The 26367-nt window shown below is 38.7% G+C and overlaps 1 protein-coding gene and 1 long non-coding RNA gene across 2 annotated transcripts; both read right to left on the bottom strand.

Moving 5' to 3' along the window:
* Positions 1-123: 123 nt before the first annotated feature.
* Positions 124-7705, bottom strand: LOC128310977 (zinc finger protein 345-like). The gene has a single exon (XM_053210639.1). The coding sequence runs from the start codon at positions 3335-3337 to the stop codon at positions 1427-1429; it is 1911 nt and encodes a 636-aa protein (XP_053066614.1). The 5' UTR covers positions 3338-7705; the 3' UTR covers positions 124-1426.
* A 5874-nt stretch (positions 7706-13579) lies between these two features.
* Positions 13580-20422, bottom strand: LOC106982562 (uncharacterized). The gene is made up of 3 exons (XR_008293684.1): positions 20049-20422; positions 15207-15333; positions 13580-14707 (listed from the first exon to the last, which is right to left on the bottom strand). It is a non-coding gene; the product is annotated as an uncharacterized LOC106982562 (long non-coding RNA).
* Positions 20423-26367: the final 5945 nt, after the last annotated feature.

Genomic DNA, 26367 nt, shown 5'->3' with positions numbered 1-26367 from the left:
GGAGGCTTTAAGGAGACATCTTGTAAAAATCTATTTTGTTAACACCTTAATTTTGCGTACTAAAACTCTTTGAGACCTGAGGTAATTAAAAGATGTCAATGTACAATCCTATGCCATGTTAAGGAAGAGTTAGTTACTCTGTTTCTGAAGGTTTCTTCCTTTCAACCACATCAACTGGTATTCTCTAGTTCTAACTATTGCGGGTAAGAAGTTGTCTCAGTATGTGCCTGGACTGCACAAAACCAATAACTATAACACTTTTTTTATAACACTCAGAAACGTTTTTAGTTTTAATAAATGTTGAAGAATGATGTTCTGAACACTCATTTCGTAATAACTTACATCAGTGTTAGAAACATAATGACCTCTCCAGTTAGGTTTGTTCATAGATTGTACATCATATTGTCCTTCATCTTACATGGAAAATCAGGTATGCAGGAGTCCCATCTAAGAGGGAAGGGCATCTGATATCTTTGATGCAGGAAGAATCAGCCACATACTTTCAACACCCACTAGGAATCAATGAATTTTGTGAAGTGATTTCAGAGCACAAATACATTAATACTTGTAGTCAACATCTTAAAAAGGGCCAAGGTAAAACAAAAGCACATTTGAAATTACTTATTCCTATACAAAACACCGCCCCTTCTCTATTTTCAGGCATACCCGCCTATTCGTTATCTAAGTGTTCAACTTTGTTTTATCCCACATGGTTAAGTATTTTTGTGGAGAATAAAGTCTGAATAGAGTGACCAATGTACTCCTTTCTAGTGTGAATTCTGTGACGTTTATTGACAGTTGATGTTCAGGTAATTAGATGACTAAATATTTATATCTTTCAGGTTACTTTCCTCTCTGTATGGTTCGTTTTCTAAAGTGTATATTCAAAAAAGACTTTCCTTATTCATACATTATCCCTGAGTATGCATTTGGGGATAGTGGGTCATGACTGAATTCCAGCTAAAGATCAGCCACTCTCTTTACATTTTCCAGTTTCACTCCTGTATAATAACTGTGATGTTGAGGTAGTTGTGAGTTCCAGCTAGAGGTTTCCCACATTCATTACATTTGTAACATCTCTCCACAATAGGAACTGTGATGATGAGTAAGGCTTGAGCAGTCTGAAACACTTTTTTACCACATTTGTTATCATTTTTCTCTGGAGTATGAATTCTGTGATGTTGAATGAGGTTTGAGTACTGATTAAAAGGCTTGCCAAATTCTTTGTGTTGGTAAAATCATCTCCAGTAGATATTCTCTGATGAAGAATCCAGGTTTAAGCATTGCTTTAATATCTTGCCACATTCCCAATGGGTATCATTACTCTTCAGTATGAATTATCTGATATGGAATAAGAGTTGAGGAGTCCTTAAAATTCTGTCACAATCTTAACATTTAGAAGCTTTGCTCTAGTATGAATTCTGTGTTAATAAGTCAAGGTTGAACAGTGATAAAACGTTTTCCCACATTGTTCATATTGGTAAGGTTTCTCTCCAGTATGAGTTTTGTAATGTCTGCTACGGGATGAGTGGTGGTTAAAGGTCTTGCCACATTCTTTACATTGGTAAGGTTTCTCTCCTCTATGAATTCTGTGATGTCTCTTAAGGGCTGATGGCCAGTTAAAGGCTTTGCCACATTCTGTACATGGGTAAGGTTTCTGTCCAGTATGAATTCCTTGATGTTCTCTAAGGGATGAGTGCTGGCTAAAGGTCTTGCCACATTCTTTACATTGGTAAGGTTTCTCTCCACTATGAATTCTGTGATGTCTTTTAAGGGCTGATTGCCAGTTAAAGGCTTTGCCGCATTCTTTACATTGGTAAGGTTTCTGTCCAGTATGAATTCCTTGATGTTCTCTAAGGGTTGAATGCTGGTTAAAGGTCTTGCCACATTCTTGACATTTGTGAGGTTTCTCTCCACTATGCATTCTGTGATGTACATTAAGATATGCCTGGCGATAAAAGGCCTTGCCACATTCTTGACATTTGTAAGGTTTCACTCCAATATGAATTCTGTGATGTTGTGTATAGTTTGAGATGTAGCTAAAAGCCTTGCCACATTCTTTACATTCATAAGGTTTCTGTCCACTATGAATTCTGTGATGTACATTAAGATGTGCCTGGCGGTAAAAGGCCTTGCCACATTCTTGACATTTGTAAGGTTTCTCTCCACTATGAATTCTTTGATGTGTCTTAAGGGCTGAGTGCCAGTTAAAGGCTTTACCACATTCTTTACATTTGTAAGGTTTCACTCCAGTATGAATTCCGCGATGTTGTGTAAAGGTTGAGAAGTACCTAAAGGCCTTGCCACATTCATTACATTGGTAAAGTTTCTCTCCAGTATGAATTCTGTGATGGTTGGTAAGGCTTGAGAGGTGGGTAAAGGCCTTGCCACACTCTTTACATTTGTAATGTTTCTCTCCAGTATGAATTCTGTGATGTACCCTAAGGGATGCAGGCCAGTTAAAGGTCTTGCCACATTCTTTGCATTGGTAAGGTTTCTCTCCAGTATGAATTCTGTGATGTGGAATAAAGTCTGAGGACCTGTTAAAGGACTTGCCACATTGTTGGCATTTGTAAGGTTTCTCCTCAGTACGAATTTTTTGATGTTCAGACGGTTGTGAATGAATAAAGGCCTTACCACATTCCTTACGCTTGTGAGGTGTCTCTCGAGTATGAATTCTTTGATGTCTTGTAAGAGATGAGTGCCGGTTAAAGGCTTTGCCACATTTGTTACATTGGTAAGGTTTCACTCCACTATGAATTCTGTGATGTTCTGTAAAGGTTGAGAGCCGTTTAAAGACATGGCCACATTCCTTACATTGGAAAGGTTTCTCTCCAATATGAGTTAACTTATGTTGAGTAAGGGTTGAGCAGAATTTAAAGGTCTTGCCACATTCTTCACATTTGTAAGGTTTCTGTCCAGTATGTATTTGTTGGTGGTCAAAGGCTTTTCCAAATTTTTTACCTATATAACTTTCCTCTCCAGTACCAGTTGTCTTATGTGTGCTTAGTCTTGATGAATGACTAAACATGTTCCCAGGATTATTACATCTGTAATGGTTTCTTCCCACATGAACCCTCTGATCAACAACATTGGAAGACTGGTTAAGAATTTTCTCACATTCAATGTATTTATAAAGATTCTCTCCCTTAGGGATACTCCTGTGTGGAATAAGGTTGGCGCTTTGATAAAAGGCTTCCCCATATTTATTACATTCATCATCGTTCTCTGGAAAAAGAGTTCCCAGATATCTTTGGTGCCCTTCACTCTCCCTACCCTTGTTCCAGTCTGTCAATAAGTGTACATTCTCAGGTGAACTATGTTTATATCTACTCATTGACACTTTCTGGGAAAAAGCTTCAATGCATGACTTTGGCAGGAATGTCTGGGTGCCAGGTGAAAATACAGCTGAAAGAGATCAAATAACAAAAGTAAAATCATTCCAGGTACTACTCTCAGATAAATGTACTCACAACTTCTAATATAGAACCTTAAAATCAATCAGAGAACATCAGGAATATAGCTGAAAGAAACCACCAGGACTTCATTCTTCCATGGACACATAATCTTGCACACAAGGAACTGACCACATAGCTTAATAGAGAATTGTGTAGCACATCTTGATGTAGCAGAAATCATTCTCTTACATCTCAGAAACTCAGGAAATGTACCATATGTGCTCAAAATTAGCAGAAGAAAGGATAACTAAAACAAAAATGAAAAATATGTACCAAAAATAGGAAAAATCAACAATAGGAAAAGGTGGTGTTCAGAAACCCCCCCAAAATCAATAGAGCTATAGCTAATCATCAAAATGACAGAGAAAGCTGACTAAAATCAGAAGTAATGAAGTGAAGGCAGACACAGTACAACTGATCCCATAGAAATAAATAGGCCCACAATAGATAATTATATGGCAAGAAGTCGATACCAAAGAATGGTTATGAATTTCAAAAAGATAAAACTTACCTGGACTCCATCATGAAGAAATCTATCATCTATGTACCTATCCATCCATCCATCTATGTATCTATGTATGAATCTCCCTATCAATCAATCTGGGGTCTTTAACACACCATACAGATTTTGGGTAACTGGGAAAAGAAAGGTGCATTTTGGCACACTGTTCAAGTTCATTTGGACAGTAGAGCAAAAGCATAGGCATGTACCACAATGGCATTTTGACACCCTCCCTTACAGCCTTGAGAATTGTACCAGTACTCTTGTGGTCAGAAAGCAACTCCTGCCCAACATTTTAGAGGAAAGATCATTCTCCTCTTTTCCACATCCCAAGAAATGATTGTTAAAACAACTGTGCCTCTGATTTTGAAGAACCAGACATACATAGACCTATTAAAACACACAAAATGGTCTTTGCCTTTAAGGAGCGCCTGAGTGACTCAGTAGGTTAGCATCAGACTCTTGATTTTGGCTTTCATGATATCATGGTTTGTGACTCCACTCCAGTCCATTCTCAGGCTCTATGCTGTCCATGCAGGACCTGCCTGGGATTCTCTCCTTTCCAAAAGCAAATAAATATTAAAAACAACAACAGGGGTGCCTGAGTCGTTCAGTCGTTTGAGCATCTGACTCTGGCTCAGTTCATGATCTTGTGGTTAGCAAGTTCAAGCCCCACATTCAGTTCTACAGGAGCAGAAGGAAATACCAAGGAAAAATCAGAAATAAATAAAATAGTTGGGGCACCTGGGTATCTCAGTCCGTTAAGCGTCTAACTCCTGATTTCAGCTCAGGTCATGATCCCAGGGTTGTGGGATCAAGTCCCAGGTAGGGCTCCACTCTCAGTGAGGAGTCTAAGATTCTGTCTCTCTTACTCTGCCCCTTGCCCCAGCTTGCATGCTCGCTGTCTCAAAATAAATAAATAAATAAATAAATAAATAAATAAATAAATAAAACCAAAAAATTAAAATTACAAATAAAAGAGACCAGAATAAAGAATAACATGGAAAATAATGCCCAGGTTTTTCAAAACAAACAGAAATGGAAATTCTTCAACTACATTAACTAAGAAAAAATGAGAGAGAACTCAAACACCAAATGGAGAAATGGAACGGAAACCTCACAACAGATAACCACAGAAATATATACTGTGATAACAGATCACTATCAACAATTATATACTAACAAGTTAGACAAAATTGAAAAAAATGTAATTTTAAACAACGCACAATTTACCAAGATTGAAAAATGAATCTTGGGCTCAAGAAATAAGGAATCTTCTTAGACCATCACAAATATACAAGTTGAATTTGGAATAAAAAACCTCCCAGCACAGGAAAGCCCACAGCCTCTTGCCTTCATTGGTCAATTCTAACAAACATTAAAAAGAAAACCAAATTTAGGGCACGCTTCATCAAAATCTTAAAAATAGAATAGAAGGAACCCATTCAAAATAACCCTAGGAGGCCAGCATTACCCTGGTACCAAAGCAGGATAATTACCACACAAGAATAAAATATCTGGTTTGTCCATCCTAAGTATTGCTACTCTGGCTTTCTTTGGACCTTCATCTGTGTGAGAAAGGTTTCTCTACCACCCTCACTTTCTATCTTTAAGTGTCTTCAGGTCTACATGGAGTCTCTTGTAGGCAGCATATAGATGGGCCTGGGGTTTATTTTTTGTTGTTTTTGTTTGTGCTTTATTCCATCCAGAGACCCTATGTGTTTTGATTGGAAGGTATAGTACATTTTCATTGAAAGTATTTATTGATACATATTTATTGCCATTTTATTAATTGTTTTCTCGTTTCTATATACTTTCTGGATCCTTTTTCTTTGTCACTTTTGGTGTCTTCTTTGCACTTAAAGATTCCCCTTTGACATTTCCTGCAGGGCTAGTTCAGTGGTGAGGAATTCCTTTAGATTTTGCTTGTCTGGGAAACTCTGTCTCTCCTTCCCTTCTGAATGATAGCATTGCTGGATAGAGAATTCCTGGCTGCCTATTTTTCCCAGTCAGCACGTGGAATAGATGATGCCACTCCCTTCTGGCTTGCCAAGTTTCTGTTGAAAAACCACGAGGTAACCTTATGGTTCTCCCTGATAAGTGAAAGATGTCTTCCTGCTTTGAAGAGTTTTTCTTTATCACCGTATTTTGTAAATTTAATCTAATATATGTTGGTGTGGGCCTGCTTTTGTTGATTTTGACAGGAGTTCTCTGTGCCTTCTGGATCTTACTGTTTCCTTAGCCAAAGTAGGGAAGTTTCAGTGTGCCCGCCCCTCATGCTGTTAAAAATCCGTGTATTACTTTTACTCCCCAACACTACATTTTAATAGCCTACTATTGACAAGGAATTTGATCAAGAACAATCAATAAATGTATATTTTATGTTATATGTGTTATATATGCCATTCCTACAATAAAGGAATTTCAAGAAAGGAAAATGTTAAGAAACTCAGAAGAGAAAATATATTTCTGTACAATAAACAAACCTGACTATAAATGTACCCACATAGTCCAAACCCATGTTGTTCAATGGTCGATTATACTTTCTGTTACTGTTTACCTGCAACCTTAATGAAGGTGGGGCAGGCTAATGTTGGTGTAGGGGAACAGTTCATTCATTAACACAGAGTTAACGCATTAAAATCCATTCAGTGTTCTTATTCAAAATATATTAAATTCAAATGCATTCTAACCAAACCAGTGCAAAACCACTATATGATCCTTGGTCAAAACACCCCTTTCAATCATTCAAGGACCATTCTGTTCCTCTGATCTATGAGTTGTGCTTTCCATTCTGTTCAAACTGAGGCTCATTATTGAATAAATGTGGATTTATAACAATTTTACACCCTTTTATGGAAGAGTTAGCTATCCTTGCCTACGATGTGAAAATCTCTATTTCAACTGCCTAATATTCTTGACTTCTATCGATTGCTATTATGAAGATGCATGCAAATTTTAAATCAACAGCCACCATAATCTCCTTGCAAAAAAGCTGTCATATCTATTTAAAATTCAGAATGTTCCTCTATCTTACTTTAATACAAATAATGATGCCTTGAATGATCACTTCATGGTTACTTACATCACAGTTATACGTCAACCACAAACAGCATGTGAATGTAGACTTTCTTCATGCATTGTACATGACAGTGTTCTTTATCTTCCATTGAAAAGCTGGTATTAGAGAATTCCCCATCATACAACAGCCGTGTATGTCTGAGAGACAGAAACAATCAAATCCTTTTGCATGCACACAAGCTTATAATATTTTCCACACACACCCCCCCCTCACAAATCACAATCATGGTCAAAAGAAAAAGGAGACAGTAAAATTATTCCTCTCCAGACAGACATCCATCTTCCCTTGATTCTTTCACGCATATTAACAAACACAGTTGACCATTGAAGAACATGGGTTTTAATAGTGTGGGTCCACTTATACACAAATTTATATATATACTGTAAATGTGTTTTCTCTTCATTATGATTTCCTTAATGTTCTTTCCTCATGCTTGCTTTATTATAAAAATACTGCCTATAATACAGACCACATATTAATAATGGGGTATTGACTATGTTCTAGATGAGGCTTCTGGTCAACAATAGGCTATTTCCATGGGAAAGTACCTATGTTTTTAAATTTGGGGGCTCACAAGTTACAAGCAGATGTTCACTTGTGGAGGGGTTGGCACCCCATAGCACCTCCATTGTTCAAGGCTAAATAAGCGACCTGAGTGTTTTAATTTTGGATTTTTCTCTATAATAAATACTCTGATTTAGAATCATGTCTCAAAAGTGGTATTGACTTCTTTCTGCTGAGAATTCTCTCAGTTTATTTAGATTTCACATTCCATTACATAGCTTGCCAATTGTTCACAACTGTAATTTTTTTTTATCTTTATAAAGAAATTTTTTTAATATATATGGAAAGCAAACATTTTTCATCACTCATTACATTTCTGGGGTTTATATCCAGTGTAGTTTTTCTGATGTTTTATAAATTCAGTTCTAGGTAGACGTTGTCAACATTCTTGACATCTGTAAAGTATCTCCTCAGGACGATCTCATGTTGAAGGTTTTGATGACGATTAAATGCTTTGTCAAATTTTTTTACATTGGTAATATTTCTTTCAGTATGCACTCTCTGATGGTCACAAAGTTTGAAGTTCTGCCTAAAGCCTTTGCCAAAACATTTTTCAGCCTTCTCCCCAGTATATATCACACCTCATGTTGACAAGTTTTCAGTGGTACCGAAAACCTTTGCCATATTGTTATATTTGTAAGGTTTCTTTCCATTATGAAATCTCTGCTGTTGAGCAAGTTTTGAAGACTAATTAAAAGCTTTACTAGAGTTGCTGCATTTTAAGTCTTCTCTCCAGTAAGGATACAGTGATGTACAATAGGATTTGAGGTTTCATAAGACACATTCCCACATTTATTACTTTTATACTGGATATCTGGAAACGGAGTTCTCTGAAATTGATGATTTGACCCTTGCTTCATGTTTCTTCCCAGATTCTTTACATTGGTAAGTTGTAATTCCATACTAAACACCTTGGTAATTATGGAAGATAGAGTTCTCATTAAAGGCCTTCTGAAGTTCACCACACATAAAAACTAGTTCCATATTAGGTACTATGTGATAACATTGAACAGTGATGTTTGCATACAGACTGTCTGGTTTTTATCAAATTTAGAGACTTTGGAAAAAGAGGGATTATACCTGGTGGAAGAATAATGAACCCTCTGAAAAGACATCTCAACACAATCACATTTCGAGTTTTTATCTTCCTTTTTCAATGTCTAAATTTAGAAGTATTTCAGTGAATCACTGAACGATTAATCCAATCTTATATCTGAAATAATTCCAATGAGTAGTTTTGGCATGCATTGGTTTATTTTCCAGAATTTCCAAAAGTCCTTCCAGAGATCATGTAGGATTAAAAATGAATTTTGGAGGGGCACCTGGATGGCTCAGTAGGTTGGATATCTGACCTCAGCCCACGTCACTAGCTCATGCTTCATGAGTTCAAGCCCCATATCAGGCTCTGTGCTGACAGCTCAGAGCCTTGAGCCTGCTACTGATTATGTGTCTCCATCTCTCTGTCTCTACTTCTCCCCTGCTTGCACTCTATCTCTCAAAAATGAGTAAAATAGTTTTAAAAATTTACAAAAATGGATTTTGGTCTTTGGGTTCAAATATAACTGACTTAAGGTGGGGTTTTCCCCCCAAGTATTTTATACACTCGATCTCTTCTGGCAGTACGGGTTCCATTAAGGGCAATTGTCCCGCTTTGGCGATATCCATCGTAACTTCATTTCTGCCCTTCTCTACCCTCCATCTTCATCCAAGTCATCACTGAGGGTAAATACTAAGAGCCACAGCTTCCATTTGTTCCTACATCACTCTTTAAAAAGAATATTCTTTACCTGACTTTGCCAATAGGCCTATGGTGTTATGGAAAGACACAAGTAAAAGATACACGATCAGTTCTCTCACTATCTTCACATGCATATATGTTAAATGCTAATATGCAAAATTAATACCCATCACAGGACATCAGCAGTGGGGAAATAGGGAGCATCGGGACGGTGCTCCTCCATGGAGACAAAAATGGACTAAATTACCTTGTGAATGCTCCAGAACGCAATTAGGAGAACCCAGCCCATGCAGGCAAGTAGAAATGAAGAAAAGAAACATCAAAGAAACAAAGTTTGTGACACTGGTCCACAACAGTTACTCACTGTTCCTGACACTCCTTGCCAACACTGTGTGAAAACAGTTACCTCTCATCAGGAGACAAACACAGGAGTGACCTCTATGTTCAGTGATCTGGGTTCTTTGCAGGTGCCTGAGGGGCTTATTTCTGTCATGAAGGACGTGGAAGCAGAGAGAATGAGGGCACCCGCTGGATGCACTGTGATGGCTGCTCAGACAACAGGTGAGCTTTTGTTTACACACTGGAGAGACTCCAGAGCTGAGGACAACAGAGGAAGGCATCATGGGCTCTAAAGAAGTAACTATACTTTCATAAACTAGGAAATTACAAAACTTCAGACATTACAAATTGGTTATTTGTGTTCTCCTGTACAAACAAGTTCATAATCCTGAACCCCGAGGCTGTTTTCTTAAATTCATCAATCTCAACAAAAGATCACAAGGTCATAAAGAAATAGAACTAGTTCCAATCACAGGAATGAAATGTATCTCCGAAACTGACCCTAAATTAATAAGGTAGTGTTAATGGTGAGACAAAGAATTAAAGAAAAAAAAGTCATAAAAATGTCCACGTAGGATGGGGCGCCTGGGTGGCTTGGTCGGTTAAGCGTCCGGCTTCGGCTCAGGTCATGATCTCGTGGTTCCTGAGTTCAAGCCCCGCGTCAGGCTCTGTGCTGACAGCTCCGAGCCTGGAGCCTGTTTCCGATTCTGTGTCTCCCTCTCTCTCTCTGACCCTCCCCCGTTCATCCTCTGTCTCTGTCTCAAAAATAAATAAACGTTTAAAAAAAAAATTTTTTTAAATGTCCATGTAGGAAAAAGAGAAAGCAGATAGGTAATTAAATGATAGCAGAAAAACTATCCATGATCAAAATGTAAACCCAAAGAGACAAACTGTAAAAATCACTGAGAAATTAGGACCTGAAGTGTAGAACCACTGAATTTAAACATACACGAAGGGGACAGCAACAGACTTTATGAAGCAGAAGAGAGAATCGGACAATCTAAAGACCCCTTGTTTTAAATTATCTAAGAGGACCAAAAAAAAAAAAAATGTGGAAAATGACAAAGTCTAGGGACACATGGGACACCTACAAGTGAACCATATACACATTAAGGGGACCCCATAAGGAAAGGAGAGTGAAAGGGGGCAGAGAGTTTCCATAAAGAACTAAAGACTTGTAGGTCCCATGTATGTGGAAAGGAGACAAATTAACAAGCTCGGCAAATTCACAGTAGGATAAATATCAATGGTGGGAGATGGGTATTAAGGAAAGCATTTGTTATGATGAACACTGTGTGTTATATGTAATTGATGAACTGCTGAATTATACTGAAATCAATATTGCACTGTATGTTAACTATTATTTAAATAAAAATTCAAGAAAAAAAAGGCAAGACATGAACACAGTGACACGTTGTAATTAACCTATCAAAAATGACCAGTGGAAGAATTTTGAAAAGCATGACAAAAGCAACTCATCTTGTATAAGAACTCCTACAAGACTGTTACTGGGATTTTCAGTAGACCTTATAGAAAGAAAAGCATGGAACAATGTATTCAAATACTGAAAGATCAAAAAATATCCACCAAGTGGGAATGCAAGCTGGTGCAGCTACTCTGGAAAACAGTATGGAGGTTCCTCAAAAAATTAAAAATAGAACTACCCTACCACCCAGCATTTGCACTACTAGGCATTTATCCACGGGATACAGCTGTGCTGTTCCAAAGGGGTACATGCACCCCCATGTTTATAGCAGCGCTATCAACAATAACCAAAGTATGGAAAGAACCCAAATGTCCATTGATGGATGGATGGATAAAGAAGATGTGGTATACATATACAATAGAGTATTCCTTGGCAATCAAAAAGAAAGATATCTTGCCATTTGCAACTATGTGGATGGAACTGGAGGGTATTATGCTAAGTGAAATTAGAGAAAGACAAAAATCATATGACTTCACTCCTATGAGGGCTTTAAGAGACAAAACAGATGAACATAGAAGAAGGGAAACAAAAATAATATAAAAACAGGGAGGGGGACAAAACAGAAGAGACTCATAAATATGGAGAACAAACTGAAGGTTACCGGAGGGGTTTTGGGAGGGGGGATGGGCTAAATGGGTAAGGGGCACTAAGGGATCTACTCCTGAAATCATTGTTGCACTATATGGTAACTAATTTGGATGTAAATTAAGAACAAAAAATTATATTTAAAAAAATCCACCAAGAATACCCTACTTGGCACAACTGTTTTCCATGAATGTAGAAATGCACACTTTGCCAAGGAAAAACCTGTCTAAGTTTATCAGCAGACCTGTCCTATAGGAAATGTTAAAGTTCTTCTAGGGGTACCTAGGTGGCTTGGTTGGTTAAGCGTCCAACTTCTGTTCAAGTCATGATCTCATGGTTTATGAATTGCCAAACCAGAGTAAGACAAAATATAACTCAAAAAATTCTACATAAATAAAAGACGAATTATTTAAAGGAAGCCTATATATAGAGATATAGAGGCATATATATGTATATATGTATTTTTTCAACCTCCTTTACTTTGAGGGAGAGAAAGCCAAAGCAAAGGAGGAACAGAGAAAGAGGGAGAAAGAAAGAATCCCAAGAAGGCTCCACAGTGTCAGCACAGAGCCCAATGCAGGCCTCAGACTCCCAGACCGCGAGATCATGACCAGAATCTAGGCATCCCTATGTAGCTATAATTTTCAACTGTGACTGTGTACCCATGAAAAGGAAACATGTTGAGTTGTTGGCATGTCTTCATGGGGAGTAAAACTGTAAAGAATATTCATTAAAATCAACCATGGAAAGCTCTAATGAAAACTTTTATGCATTAAGCACTTAAGACATTAAAAAAATGTATTCTGTTAATAGATCCCTAACGTATTAATAATAGTTAATAATTTAAGGGCATAATCCATTCTTTATTTTTTACTTTTTTTTTAATGTTTATTTACCTTTGAGAGAGAGAGACAGAGCGCAAGCAGGGAAGAGGCAGAAAGAGAAGGAGATGCAGAATTCGAAGCAGGCTCCAGGCTCTGAGCTGTCATCATAGAGCCCGATGGGGGATGCTCAAACTCATGAACCACAAGATCATGACCTAAGCTAAAGTCTGAAGCTTAAGCAGTGAGCCACCCAGGTGCCCCTATAATCCATTCTTTAGAATCAAGCAAACAAAAACTTTCATTTCTTTTTATGTTTTTTTTAAAGTTTATTTTGAGAGAGAGAAAAAGAGAGGAGGAAGAGGGGCAGAGAGAGAGGGAGAGAATCCCAAGGAGGATCCACAGTGTGGGTGCAGAACTGGACTTAGGGCTTGAACTCACAAACAATGAGATCATAACCTGAGCTGAAACCAAGAGTCAGAAGCTCAACCTTCTGAGCGACCCAAGTGCCGCAAAAGCTTTCATTTCTGAATAAACATCGTAAAAATTGTAAAATATGCCAACAATCACTTTATTATAAAAATCTTTGGTATTAAATTCAGATATTCTGAGGAAAATAGAAAAACCAATGATTCATTTTTCCTGGAGTAAAATTATATTTATAATTAAAAATTTTTTCTAAATATAGGAATTTTACTAGTTATATACCTTCTTATAAAGCACATGCCCATGTTATATCAGAACTTTAAAAAAAAACATAAAGGAATCTGATATGTAAGTAATCAGAAAGTGAAAACATATGCCAAGGTCACAGGAACTTCATACTGTACAAGACAAAATCATAAGAATATTCAATTATTAAGAAATACGGTAACAATTGAGACTTTATTTTAGGCTCTGAGTTTTAATTTTTAAATATTCTAGCTCCCCTATGGCATTAATTTACGTAGACTTCTAGGAAAATAATAGATGCTTTAAATTATTTCACCATTGAGGATGCAACACATTGAGTGGAAATTTCTTAGTTTAGTTAATACAAAGAAAATGAACCTTAAAACTTTTATTTATTTATTTATTTGAAGGAAGGGCAAAGAGCAAGTAAGGGATGGCAGAGAGAGAGAGAGAGACAGAGGGATGGAGGGAGGGAAAGAGGGAGACAGAAACCAAATGGTATCTATGCTGTCAACCCAGAGCCCTATGAGAGGCTTGAACTAAGAAACCCTGAGATATGAGTTAAACCAAAATCAAGAGTCAAATTCTTAACCAACTGAGCCATGCAGGCATCCTGAACTTTTTTTTTTTTTTTATATTTTGCCTTTGAGGAAAAGAGAGCACGTGGGAGAGGGGAAGAGTCAGAGGATCCCAAATGGGCTCTTCACTGACAGCAGAGAGCCTGATGCAGGGCTCAAACTCACAAACTGAGATCATGGCTTGAGCTCAACCCAGATGCTTAACCAACTGAGCCAACCAGGCAACCCAAGAAATGAACTTTTGAGGTGAAACAAAGGACGAGATTTTCTCACTTTAGTGAGTTGCTTTGTTACTTGATGAAATCACTGGATCTCTATTTTGTATGATTAAGTTTAAAGCCTCTGTAATACTGAAAGGATAAACCAGAAAACTTGTAATGTCTCACTCCAGCCTTCCTGGGATTTCTGCACCAAATCCCAAGATGCCCACCACTACCCTGACACACTTCACACAAGAAGCAAAACAGAACTCAGAAATGGATTAGCGTACAGTTCCTCAGAAAGGCAGACATTTCCCCAAGACCTCAAAGCAAAGGGAGAACCAATCAGATTATGGAGGACCTCACTGTGGATGTGAAGAACCTTCAGTGAAACTGAAGGAGAATCCTTAGAGAATGGAAAGCATGGTATGTTGGAAAGCAGATGTCCCATGTGAGAGGAAGAGCCCTGAAACTGGCCTTTTCAACCTAATTTCCATTCAAGGAGAGCTGCTCAACCACATTCTGAGGTCTAATTCCTCCTTCACGACTGGACCTCACCTCTGTCATCCACTTCATTCCCACCTACCTGGGTGTATAGCTACTGTCTCCTTTCTCTCCACGGCCCAGACACCCTTCTTGTGTTCCAAAAAGTTGACCAGGTCTGGCTTTGACACAACAAGACCTGTTTATTAGAAAAAAAGAATATGAGTGTGGTTGGAGATTCTAACTTCTGATCCACTATTGTGCTTAGTAGAGCAGAGAGGACAGAGTAGAATGCTAGAAAATGATTTCCCAAATGCTGTGGCCCAACACCCCCTTTAGAACACACAGGATGAACTTTCCATGTTCAGATCTTGACCTCCACTTCTGAGTACTACCACGACAGTAATGAGTAGAAATTGGTATTTAAGATGTCAGAAATACCATTTTATGCCACTCAGTGCTTAGAATTGCCATTAATCTACAGAAATGATAATGTTATCCTAAGGAAGGGAAAGATAAAGCTGAAAAGGAAACATCATGAAGATTTTTCTCTATATATACAAACCGCTACTTCTTTCCCTGACTGCAGGGATCTGAATCCCAGTCATGCAATAGAGGAAAAATTCAAGATTCAGTCTTCAAAGGAAGGAACAAACCCCTGAGTGTGATTTGGGAAATCTGGAAGGAGTTATCCTCACCTAAGAAAAGGAGGTGTCCGTAGTTCTCTAACATCACATCCCTGTATAGTTCGCGTTGACTGTAGTTCAGGTATATTAACTCTTCCTGAGAGAATTCTATGGCCACATCCTCGAATGTCAGCAGTCCCTGAAATAAATAACACAGTTACCAAGTGGCCATAGGCAGATTTCATAATGCTAAGTCAAATGAAAGAAGGAGTTAATGTCAGCAACTGGACCATAAGACCTGACCTTTACTGCTTATGTGCTTGTACCCACTCACCTTAGTCCCATATTTTAACCTCTTCTTTCCACATTACCTTTTACTTCAGGCAAAACACCCCATGTGCATACTGTCCTGTGGTGGAAACAGAAAGTATCCAACAAAAGGTAATGACTGCCCTGAGGAAGAGTTTGGATTGGCTCAGTTTGAGATTAACCCCTGACTCACACCTAAGTACATGGATAATAGAGTAAACCACGGCAGTGAGTACAGTTACCTTCACCTCATTTATACATATACATATATACGTATACATATATATACATATATGTACAGTTACCTTCACCTCATTTATACATATACATATATACATGTATACATATATGTATACATATATATACGTATATGTGTATATATAAACTTTTTTTTTTATTGTTATGTCTTTGAGAGGGAGAGCACACACAAGAGGGGGTGGGACAGAAAGTGAGAGAGACACAATTCCAACCAGGGTCCATGCTCAGAGTGGAGCCTGACTTGGGGCCTGATCTCAGGACTTTGAGATCATGACCTGACCCTAAATTAAGAGTAGGATGTTCAACAGACTCAGCCACCCAGGAGCTCCCTTTTACCTCATTATAATACTAAAATCTCACCCAAGGAGGAGCACAAACTTCATTTACTATGAAATATGCAGAGTATGTACACAACTGTTCTCTTAAGGCTTATGTGCAACCTTATACTCCACTTGACATAAGATGATAGCCTCCCCTTTCTGAATATCCACGCTAACCCTAAATGAAAGGACACCATTCCCCCTTCCTCTGTGAGTATCTGATTTGCAAGTTCCTCCCTGTGATTTCCTTGTTTCTTGTAAATCATTTTTGCTTTGCTCACATCCTCACCTGGTACAGTTTTTTTGTGATCCACCAATGACTGAACTTCTGTTAGTTCAGTTAGATCAGGAGAACTGGTTCTGGCTTAGGTGAGTTTCCTGCTTGATGAGGTAAGATTATTTGTCACCCAGTATTATGCTCTAGTATATTCTTTACCTTGGAGGTAAGAACCTTTATAAATACTGTGTTTATTCAAGAGAATTTGTAAAATGAAAGCATCAACACAGGCATATACATTTTGAATATTGTATTTACATCATATGGTACATGTGCTATCTATTTCTTAAATGGAAAGTTTTGGGGAGTGACAAATGTATTTAGCATATTGTAATGTGAATTAGAATTTCACAGCAGGACCTTGGGGATCTTGTTAAAATGCAGATACTGTTCAGGCGTTCTAGGATGAGGTAGTTGTCTGCATTTCTACAAAGCATTAGTCTATGGGCCAGGAGATACATATTTCAATAACGAGGAAGTAGAACTCAAAGACAAGAACTCTTGGAGGACTTGGAACTGAATGGGATTTATAGCAATTACAGGTTCTTCTAGAATAGCAAGAAACGTGACAGCAAGCCTTTCAGGCATTTCCTGGTTAGTAGATAGCATCTAACAGTTTCATAAATTCATGGAAAATAAATAATAACAATCTAAGAGAAGAAACACATTATTCTTCTATTTTTAGCAAATGTTTTGTCAGTCATCCAGTACCTGGTAGGGATCATATTTTAACATAGGTCATCTGACCTAGAGTTGACCCAAAATAACACACTGGTCAATATGGAGAAGGGACCCTAAAGCAATGTTCATAACAGGTGTCAAACCTGAGAAGAATGATGTAAAGAATAAGGTATGCACACAAAATTGATCTATCTTTATACATTCCATGCTCATATCCATAAATATTAAGGCATTAAATTCTTGTATAGGCATTAAATATGATAAAGTAAGAAAGTGTAATGGTGACTAAGAAACATTTTCAATGAGGGACGCCTGGGTGGCTCAGTTGGTTAAGTGCCCAACTCTTGATTCTGGCTCAGGTCATGATTTCATGGTTCCTGAGTTCCAGCCTCCACCTCAGGCTCTGTGTTGACAGTGTGGAGCCTCCTTGGGATTCTCTCTCTCAAAAAAAAAAAAGAAAAAAAAAAGAAAAAATTTTTTTCAATGACATAAAACTCATAAAACTAGTTGTAGATGATGATGCTTAGGTCTTTTACTCACACTATCAACACAAACACACATTATGATATATATAATGTTATTATTTCTGATTCTAGTATGATGAGGGATACAATCAGAGAAATTTCCACCTTTTGCACATAAAGCTAACATATAATTCTATAATTTTGATATGCATCAAATAAATGCTGGTGCCTACATTCTTTTTTTTTTTTTAATGTTTATTTATATTGTGAGAGAGAGTGTGGGTAAGCAAAGTGTGAAACGGGGAGAGGCAGAGAGAGGGAGAGAACCCAAGCTGTGACTCCAGGCTGTGACTGAACAACCCAGGTACCACTGGTTGCTACATTTTTACAGGGTCTCGTGACTGCCAGCACATCTCACCACTGCTTGATATGGAACTGAATGATGAGCACCAGAGAAATCTTGCAGAAGCAGTTTTACAAGTAGAAATTTAAAGAAACATTTGTGATTGAACACTCTGTGCACCTACCCTCCCCTTGAACATAGAAGCTTCATGCAGCCAAACTACAGTTCTTTCTGCCCATGGGTCCTGTCCCTGTGCTACTTCAATAATCTATCTGGCACCAGAGAGTATCTCAAGAATTGTCTTGACCGTAGTACTCCATGATCTCCTAACATAATATTTCTTTCAAAGCTTTTTTTTATTTTTTATTGAGAGAGAGAGAGGGTGGAGAGAGAAGAAGAGAGAGAATACCAGGAGGGGGAGGGAGGGAGAGAGAGAGAGAGAGAAATATGGAGAGACCTGACTCCTGTTCACCTCATGCAGGGCTCCAGCTCAGGATCGGTGAGATTATGACCTGAGCTCAAGTCAGATGCTTAATCGACTGAGCCACACAGGTGCCCCTCATTGAAAGCTTTTGTTTCATTCATCATTTGTGCTCTGTTTTATTTCGGGATTTTAAGATATGCCGACCTGTTAATTATGTGATTCTTCTTTTTCTGAAAATACATAGAAGTAAATAGAGTATGTGTCATGACTTTAAGTTGGGGGGGGGGAGTAGAAATAAAAGACGTTTCTAAAGCGATTTTCATATGTTAAAGAAGACTCACAGGATACTGGAAGTCTGACTATTGTAAAGTTAAGCTAGCTTTTTGCCTCTAGAAAAGCATTAACATTAAAGCAGTTGTGAATTCCTGGAGGAATATCTCCCTCTGCCAGTCTCAAGTATTTCTCCGTGCGTTTTAAGTTGTAAGAAAATTTAATTTCATCTACATTTCATTTGGCTTTGTTCTGCTCATCAGAAACTACAAGGAAGGGGTGCCTGGGTGGCTCAATCAGTTAAGCTTCTGAGTTTTGAATTTGGCTCAGGTCAAGATCTCTTGGTTTTTGAGCTCAAGCCCCATGTCCCACTCAGTGCTGACCCTGTGGTGTCTCCTTGGGATTTGCAATCTCTACAACTCTCCTGCTCTCGCTCTACCACTCTCAAAATAAATAAACTTAAAAAAGAAAAGAAAAAAACTACAAGGTAGAAAAATATATATGCAAGGAAAGAGAAACTAGGAGAAAGAAGTTTCCGGTTTAAATGCGATGGTGTCTGGAAATTGCTCAGGGAATAGGCCTAAAATCATTATAACTGATAAGAAGGAAAATATGAACGTTATTGGGGGGAAATCTGGCAGAGAGCCAAAGCCAAGGAATAGAAGGTAACATCAGCTGCAAGTACACCATTCATGTCAGTGCCTAAGGCACACCTCAGGACACATGGTCACCAGTGTGTTCTTGTGACCCCAAACAGTAAATCACAATATAAACAACTTTGAGGATACAGTGGATTTATACAGCCTTCAATTACAAATAGTTTCCAGGTCTTGTAATATCTAGAATATCTTAAAGTGACTTTTCCACATCCTAAAGAGCAGGAGCATTCCAGTTATTCTGTGCCTCATATCTGTCTGGTGTATTTGTGCATTTTCATAATCCTACTCTACCCGGGGCAGAGAAAGCATTCAGATAAGACCTACATGGGAATGGTTTTCCTTGATTGCTATCCCAGGACCAGACCCCATCAGCAACAGGAAATTTGGCCTCAACATCTTCCCCTCTGGATCTGTCACAAAGGGAATATTTTCAATACTTGCAGGAATTTAATTCAAAGTGACAACTGCTGTTGCCATACTGATAGCCATGTTGGACAGAAGAGAGAGAGGTCTCTGGGATATAGGGGAGGAGTGTTCTAAAGACATAACCTAGAGTATCATTTCTGAAAGGTTAGTAATTCGGTGAAAACACAAAGCAAACCGTCAGAACTGATTAAAAAAAAATCATTGGCATTTAAAAAAATTTTTTATTTAGAGGGAGAGAGAGAGAACATGCATGCAAATGGGGGACAGGGACACAGGGAGAGAGAGGAAATCTTAAGTAGGCTCTAAGCTTGCCAGGAACCCCAACTCAGGGCTGGATCACAGGTCCCTGGGATCATGACTTGAGCCCAAATCAAGAGTCTGATGCTCAAATGGCTGAGACACCCAGGTGCCCTGCAATTTCTACACGCCCAGAATTCAGGAGAAAAAGATCACAGGCCCTCCGGCCTGGGGCGCAAGGCTTACCTGAGAACTGGCCATTTTTTCTTTCACCTCCTCTTCAAGATTTCTTTCTCAGAAGATCTTTGTGGAGAAAACACAGCACAAGTAGGAGAAAATGTCGGTAAAGACACCACACTGCCTCTTCACCTCCTGTAACCTGATCGCCTGCAGGCAGGGCTTTGAAATGCAAAAAAGGCCCAAGTTCCTAGTCCTTTGTGTCAGGAGCTATTCAGAAACTGTCAGCTCCCACTTGGAGACCAATCACTGAGTTTCCCTTCTCTGCTTTCAGGGGGCCTCCCCTCCCCCAGAAGCCCACAAATTCTGCTTGAGCACAGAAACAGTGTGCTACAGGACTTGACCCTCCCCAACTCCTGTACAGAAGACCCTTGAGCCAAAGCCTGCACTCAACTCTGATAAATTAATGGGAAACCTTCCTGCTCACCTCTGGGCCTCACTTAGAAATATAATAGGAAAAGATAGGATTCAGTAGGCAGAAAGGGAAAGATTAGGGCCTGAGGTCCCTGGGTGGGGAAAAACACTTTTTGGAACAATGCAGGGAGTGTCTGACTGCAGCAAACCCCCTCAGGAGTAAGGTTGCTCTTAAGGATGTAACAGACACGACCTACTCCCTCTCAGGTTCCCCTCAGGAATCTGACTAAAGACAAATACTCTTCTATATGATAAGGTTGGAACTTTGATAAAAGACTTCCCTACATTTATTACAGTCATAATGGTTCTCTGGCAAATGAGTCCTCAGATGTTTATTAATGTTTGAACCCTGGTTAAATATTTTCTCAGATTCACTGTTCTGAGCAATTCTGTTTTCATTAAAAATGCTGTGGTTATGTTGTAAGATTGACTGCTCAGTGAAGATCCCTCAAAGGGATACTACTTATTTTTTTATTTTTAAAATTTCTGATTTTCAGAAATGTTTGAAAGGTCAATGTAATTCTACTGATAAAATGGTATAAGTAAGTATTTTCAGCATGGACCAGGTCACTTTCTAGATTTCCTAACTTTTGTTCTGCATACATGTATGTTTGACCATTTGATTTGAGCCTTTGATTATAGAAACATGCCACTTTGCAGAAGTAGTGGACGTAGAAAGGGGAGTTTTCCAAAACGTTTTATATCCTTCAGCATTTTGGGCAGTGAGATTCTTATTATGGGCAGTTGTCACCTTTTGGGTATGTCCTTCATGATATCTTTGATGCACTTGTCTCTCCCCAACACTATTCCAGTCTATTATCAAGTATACATTCTCAAGGGCACTATGGTTATGTCTACCCACTGACACTCTGGAAAGAAGTTTCTATGCATATCTTTGGAAGGAGGCTCTGGGTGCCATTTGAAGATAAAGCTGAAAGATAACAAATAAAAGTAAAATCATTCCACTTTCTACTATCAGATGAATGCAATTAAAATTTCTTATTCACAAAACTAAAATCAGAGAACTTCAACTTCTGGAAAAATGAATCATTAGTTTTTCTACTTTCCTGAAAATGTACCTGAATTTAACCCAAAAGACTTTTTGGTAAAGTGATTATTGGCATATTTTACAACTTTGATGCTGTTTGTTTATTAGAAATGAAAGATTTAGGAGCACCTTGGTGGGTCAGAGGTTTGAGCATCTGACTCTTGATTTTAGTTCAAGACATCATCTCGTGGTTTATGAGTTCCAGCCCCGCTCTACACTGACAGTGTGGAGCCAGCTTGGAATTCTCTACCCCTCCTCTCTCTCTCTCTCTCTCTCTCTCAAAATAAACTTAAAAACAAAACAAAAAATAATGAAAGGTTTTTGTTTTCTTAAAGAATGGATTAAGCCCTTAAATTCTGTGTAATAGGGATTTATTAACATAATACATTTATTTTTTTTAAGGTGCTTCATTCATACAAGTTTTTATTAGAGTTTCCCATGGTTGATTTTATGAATATTGTTTACAACTTTACTGTCCTTGAAGACATGCCAGTAATTCAAAATGTTTCTTTTTTCATGGGTACACAGGCAGAGTTGAAAATGATAGCTACGGGGGCTCTTGGGTGGCTCAGTCGGCTAAGTGTCTAACTTTGGCTTAGGTTATCACCTCGCAGTTAGTTGAGTTTGAACCCTGTGTCAGTTTCTGTGCTGACAGCTCAGAGCCTGGAGCCTGCTTTGGATTCTTTGTCCTCCCCCTCTCTCTGCCCCTACCCCACTCATTCTCTTTCTCACTCTCTCAAAAGTAAATACGTGTTAAAAATTTTTTTTATAAATACCATAGATACTACAGGACATGAAAAGTATATGTGATATAACTTTCTATAAATCTACTCTATCCTCATAATCAGAGTTGTATCTGATTTTTTCTTTTGGGACCACAAGAACATATCAGTAATACAGGTGTTTTGGTGTGATTTAGGTACTGATATCCATTTGTTTCCTTACAGCTGATGTTAACTTCTAGTATTTGGCTTGCTATCTTTGCCAGATTTCTCCCCTAGTATAAAGTTCATATTTTGCCTCTCCTCATTTGTAAGACTTTTAGGGGAATTAACTAAATGATCTGCAGAAACTGGAAACTTGTGAGTTTCTCTTGCCATAGTTTTTGGTGAGAAAAACAAAGGCAAAAGAACTGTAGATAACATTAACTTTCCCTCAATTTGCAGCACCTTGATAAATACTTGAGACTGGCAGAGTATAACATTCCTCTAGGAATTCCCAAGTGCCTTAATTTAATGCTTTGTTAGAGGCAAAGGGTGGCTTTACCTTCACAATAGCCAGACCTGCCAAGATCTAACTTGGTCTTTGTTAACATATGAAAATCCCTTTGGAAACTAACTTTATCTTTACTCCCCAAATTAAAAGTATATAATCAATGCCCTCTCAAAATGAGTCTACCCAGAAGTCCACATGCTTTAGTAAAACCAGTTTTTGGCACCAAAAACATCTCAAGAATACTTCTTGACTCTTGGTTCCCAGCCCACATCACATCAGTGTCCTCTGGACAAGGAAGGACTCACCTTTCTGTTGTAAGGATATTGACTTGTGGGAATAGAGATTCTAAATCACACCTCCACCCAGGATGTTTTTAATTCACTCCACATCAGGTCACAGAAATACCCTTCTATTTACTTCTTTATATTTTCAGAAAATGCAAACAAGAATCACATAATGATGTGTTTGGGGGCCTTAAAACCCTGAAACAGAGTCATAACTAGAAACTACCCCAGGTGAGATTGTCACTCAAAGAAAATTAGATTTGCAGCCAATAAGGAGATCACAGGGAATAACTTCCAAAGCAGAGACCCACAGAGGCAGGGGAAATGGTTTCCTTTTATTTAGGGCTGGGGTGGAAATTTAGAAAGACAGGCATTGTCATCTTTGTTTCAGAGTTTTATTTATTTTGATAGAGCAAGTGTACACATGAGCAGAGGACAGGCAGAGAAAGGGAGAGGGAGAAACCCAACCAGGCTCCATTCTGTCAGCTCAGAGCCCCACAGGGAACTGGATCCTGGGAACCCTGAGATCATGGCCAAAGCGGAAATCAAGAGTCAGATCCTCACTGACTGAGCCACCCAGGTGCTCTGAGGTCTGTTGTCTTAGGTAGATTTGGGCTTAAGGTCACACGTACACCTTAAGAGAACAGTTCTATACATAACTTGTATGTTTGGTAAATTGAGCTGGCGGTTTTAGTATTATAATGAGGTAAAAGTAACTGGTGGTCACTCTGGTTTTCCTTGGGTCATCTGGAGAGGTAGGAGTCAGGGGTTAAGCTCAAATTGAGCAGGCTCAAACTCTTCCTCAGGGCAGTCATTACCTTTTGTTGAATGCTTTCTGTTTCTACCACAGGATGCTATGCCCATGGGGTGTTTTGCCTCAAGTAAAAGATAAGGTGGAAAGAAGAGGGTAAGTAAAATGAGGGACTAAGGTCTTTGGGCACAAGAAGGTAAGCAATAAAGGTCTGGTCTTGGGTTCCAGCTGGTGACATTAACTCCCTCTGAAACAGAGGTTGTCGAAAAAAAACACCAGACACTGAGTAGAAGTGAGGCAAGATTTTATTCATGGCCGGGCAAACCTGATCTCCTGATCTTAAAGAGAAAAGTGCAGAGAATGGCCCCGAACAAAGGTAGCAGTGAGCTTATATGGATTTTAGCAAGTCAGAATACATCATTATTTGGTTAACCAATTACAATTTACAGCATTTCATGGTAGCCAATTATATTGTGACACACAGACGTTAGTTTTGGCGGGAACCTATCAATTTAAAGTTCTTTGTCCTAACAGGGTTTAAAATGACCAGTCATAGTTAGACACCTAAGATACCATGGGGCAGTGAGTTCGTGACTTTTTACATGTTGATCTTGCCTAGGCCAGATCTTGGTAGAAGGTGTAGGGGAGCGTTTTGCAACCTAAGTTATCTATTTAGCAAGCAGGCGAGGTCACAGAAGCGAGATAGGGCGGTTAGTAATTTTTGATAACCCTAAAAGGGAACTGCATAAGCTTTTATCTCAATTATTCATGAAAGGTGAGTTTAAGCCAAACTTATATACAATAAGCTTTCTGATATCTTGTAAATTGACCTATTACACCTCTTTCATCTTAGGTACCATTATGACCTCTGCCTATGTCCACTTGGTAACTGTGTTATTTATTGCAGGGACCACTGATATTCAGGGATGTGGCCACAGAATTCTCTCAGGAGGAGTGGGAATGCCTGAACCACAGTCAGCAGGAACTGTACAGGGATGTGATGTCAGAGAACTATGGACACCTCCTCTTGGGCGAGCATAACTCCTTCCAGACTTCCCAAACACCACTCAAGGGTTTTGTTCCTTTCTTTGAAGACAGTTTCTTGGAAGATTCCTTTTTATGAGAGTGGAATTCATATCCTTGCAGTAAGGGCAAAGTTACTTATTTGTGTGTAGAGAGAAAATTCTTCCTAGCGTTTCCTTTTCAGCTTTTGCTTCTCCTTCCTTAAGGTAGCATCATTTCTGTAGATTAATGGCAGTTCTAAACATTGAGTGACATAAAATGGTATTTCCCATGTCTTAAATACCAATTTCTACTCACTGATGTAGTGGTAGTGATGAAGTTTTGGGGTGATGGTGGGGTGGTCCAGAGCCGACGACCAAGAAAGAATTCTTGAAGATGTCTTTGGTGCAAAAAGGTGATTTTATTAAAGCATGGGGACAGCACCCATGGGCAGAATAGTTACACTGGTGTTGTGACAGGTAACTCATTATATACCTTCAGGTTCAAAGGGCTTCAGGGATAGAGTAAGTCTCTAAGCAATTTTGAAAGCAAGTTTTCCAGGACTTTGAGGGGCTAGCTGTTGCTAGAGAAGGACCATTTATTACTGTTTAGTAAAACCTCAGTCATGAGACCCTTTGAATGCATATCGGGAGGCCATAAGCTTGGCATATGATTGCCAGCATATATCTTGGGGCAGTTGAGATAAAGGAAGTATACTTACAGGATCCTTGAGGTTTGATTAATGTTAAGCTAAGATTCTCTTTTGCCCCCAGCAAAGTGTCATTATTGAGGCAGCTGATGTCCTAGAGGAAGGTCACTCTGCCTGTTTCAAGGACTTGGGAATGGACTATAGGCAATAAGGGAATTTAATTTTTCATTTGCCTTAGTTTCCCACATCGCCACCAGAGCAAGCACTTAAACCTTCTTACATCTTGATGAGGGTGATATGAGGACTCCAGGAAACAGAGTCTCTAAGTTTCCAGAAATTAAGCTATGGATAAGATTGCCTTTTTCTTGCAGTTTATTAAATGATCTGTAATCTAAAGGAGGATCCTTTCCTGTATGACTGTGATCTCTATCAGTTGCTTTCTTTCCTTTCCCTTGTTCTTGGACAACCAGAAGCATCTGAGGAATATCATACATATACCACCTGGGGTTGGGGTGTTGTTAGCCTGTATTTTGCCCTTAGCTTGCTCCACACTCCCTTATCAGTAGTATTCAAAAGTGAAGGTCAAGATCTGAATATGGGAAATTCCTCCTGCATGTTCCACAGGGGTTGTTGGGCTACAGCATTTGGGAAATCATTTTCCAGAATTCTACAATGTCCTTTCTTCTCTACTGAACACAATAGTGGATTGAAAGATAGAATCTCCATCAACACTCATATTCCTTTAAAAAAAAGTTTATTTATTTTGAGATAAAGAATGCAAGCAGGGAAGAGCAGGGGGAGAGGTAGAGAGAGAATCCCAAACAGGCTCCTCACTGTCAGTACAGAGCTCAACTTGGTCTGGATCTCATGAACCATGAGATCATGACCTGAGCCGAGATCAAGAGTCAGACGCTAAACCGACTGAGTACCTCTGGTACTAAATATTCCTTTTTTTTCTATAAACA

The sequence above is a fragment of the Acinonyx jubatus genome, chromosome E2 (genome assembly GCF_027475565.1).
Source record: "Acinonyx jubatus isolate Ajub_Pintada_27869175 chromosome E2, VMU_Ajub_asm_v1.0, whole genome shotgun sequence".
NCBI classification, from domain to species: Eukaryota; Metazoa; Chordata; class Mammalia; order Carnivora; family Felidae; genus Acinonyx; species Acinonyx jubatus.
This window is presented reverse-complemented; position numbering and strand designations above follow the sequence as displayed.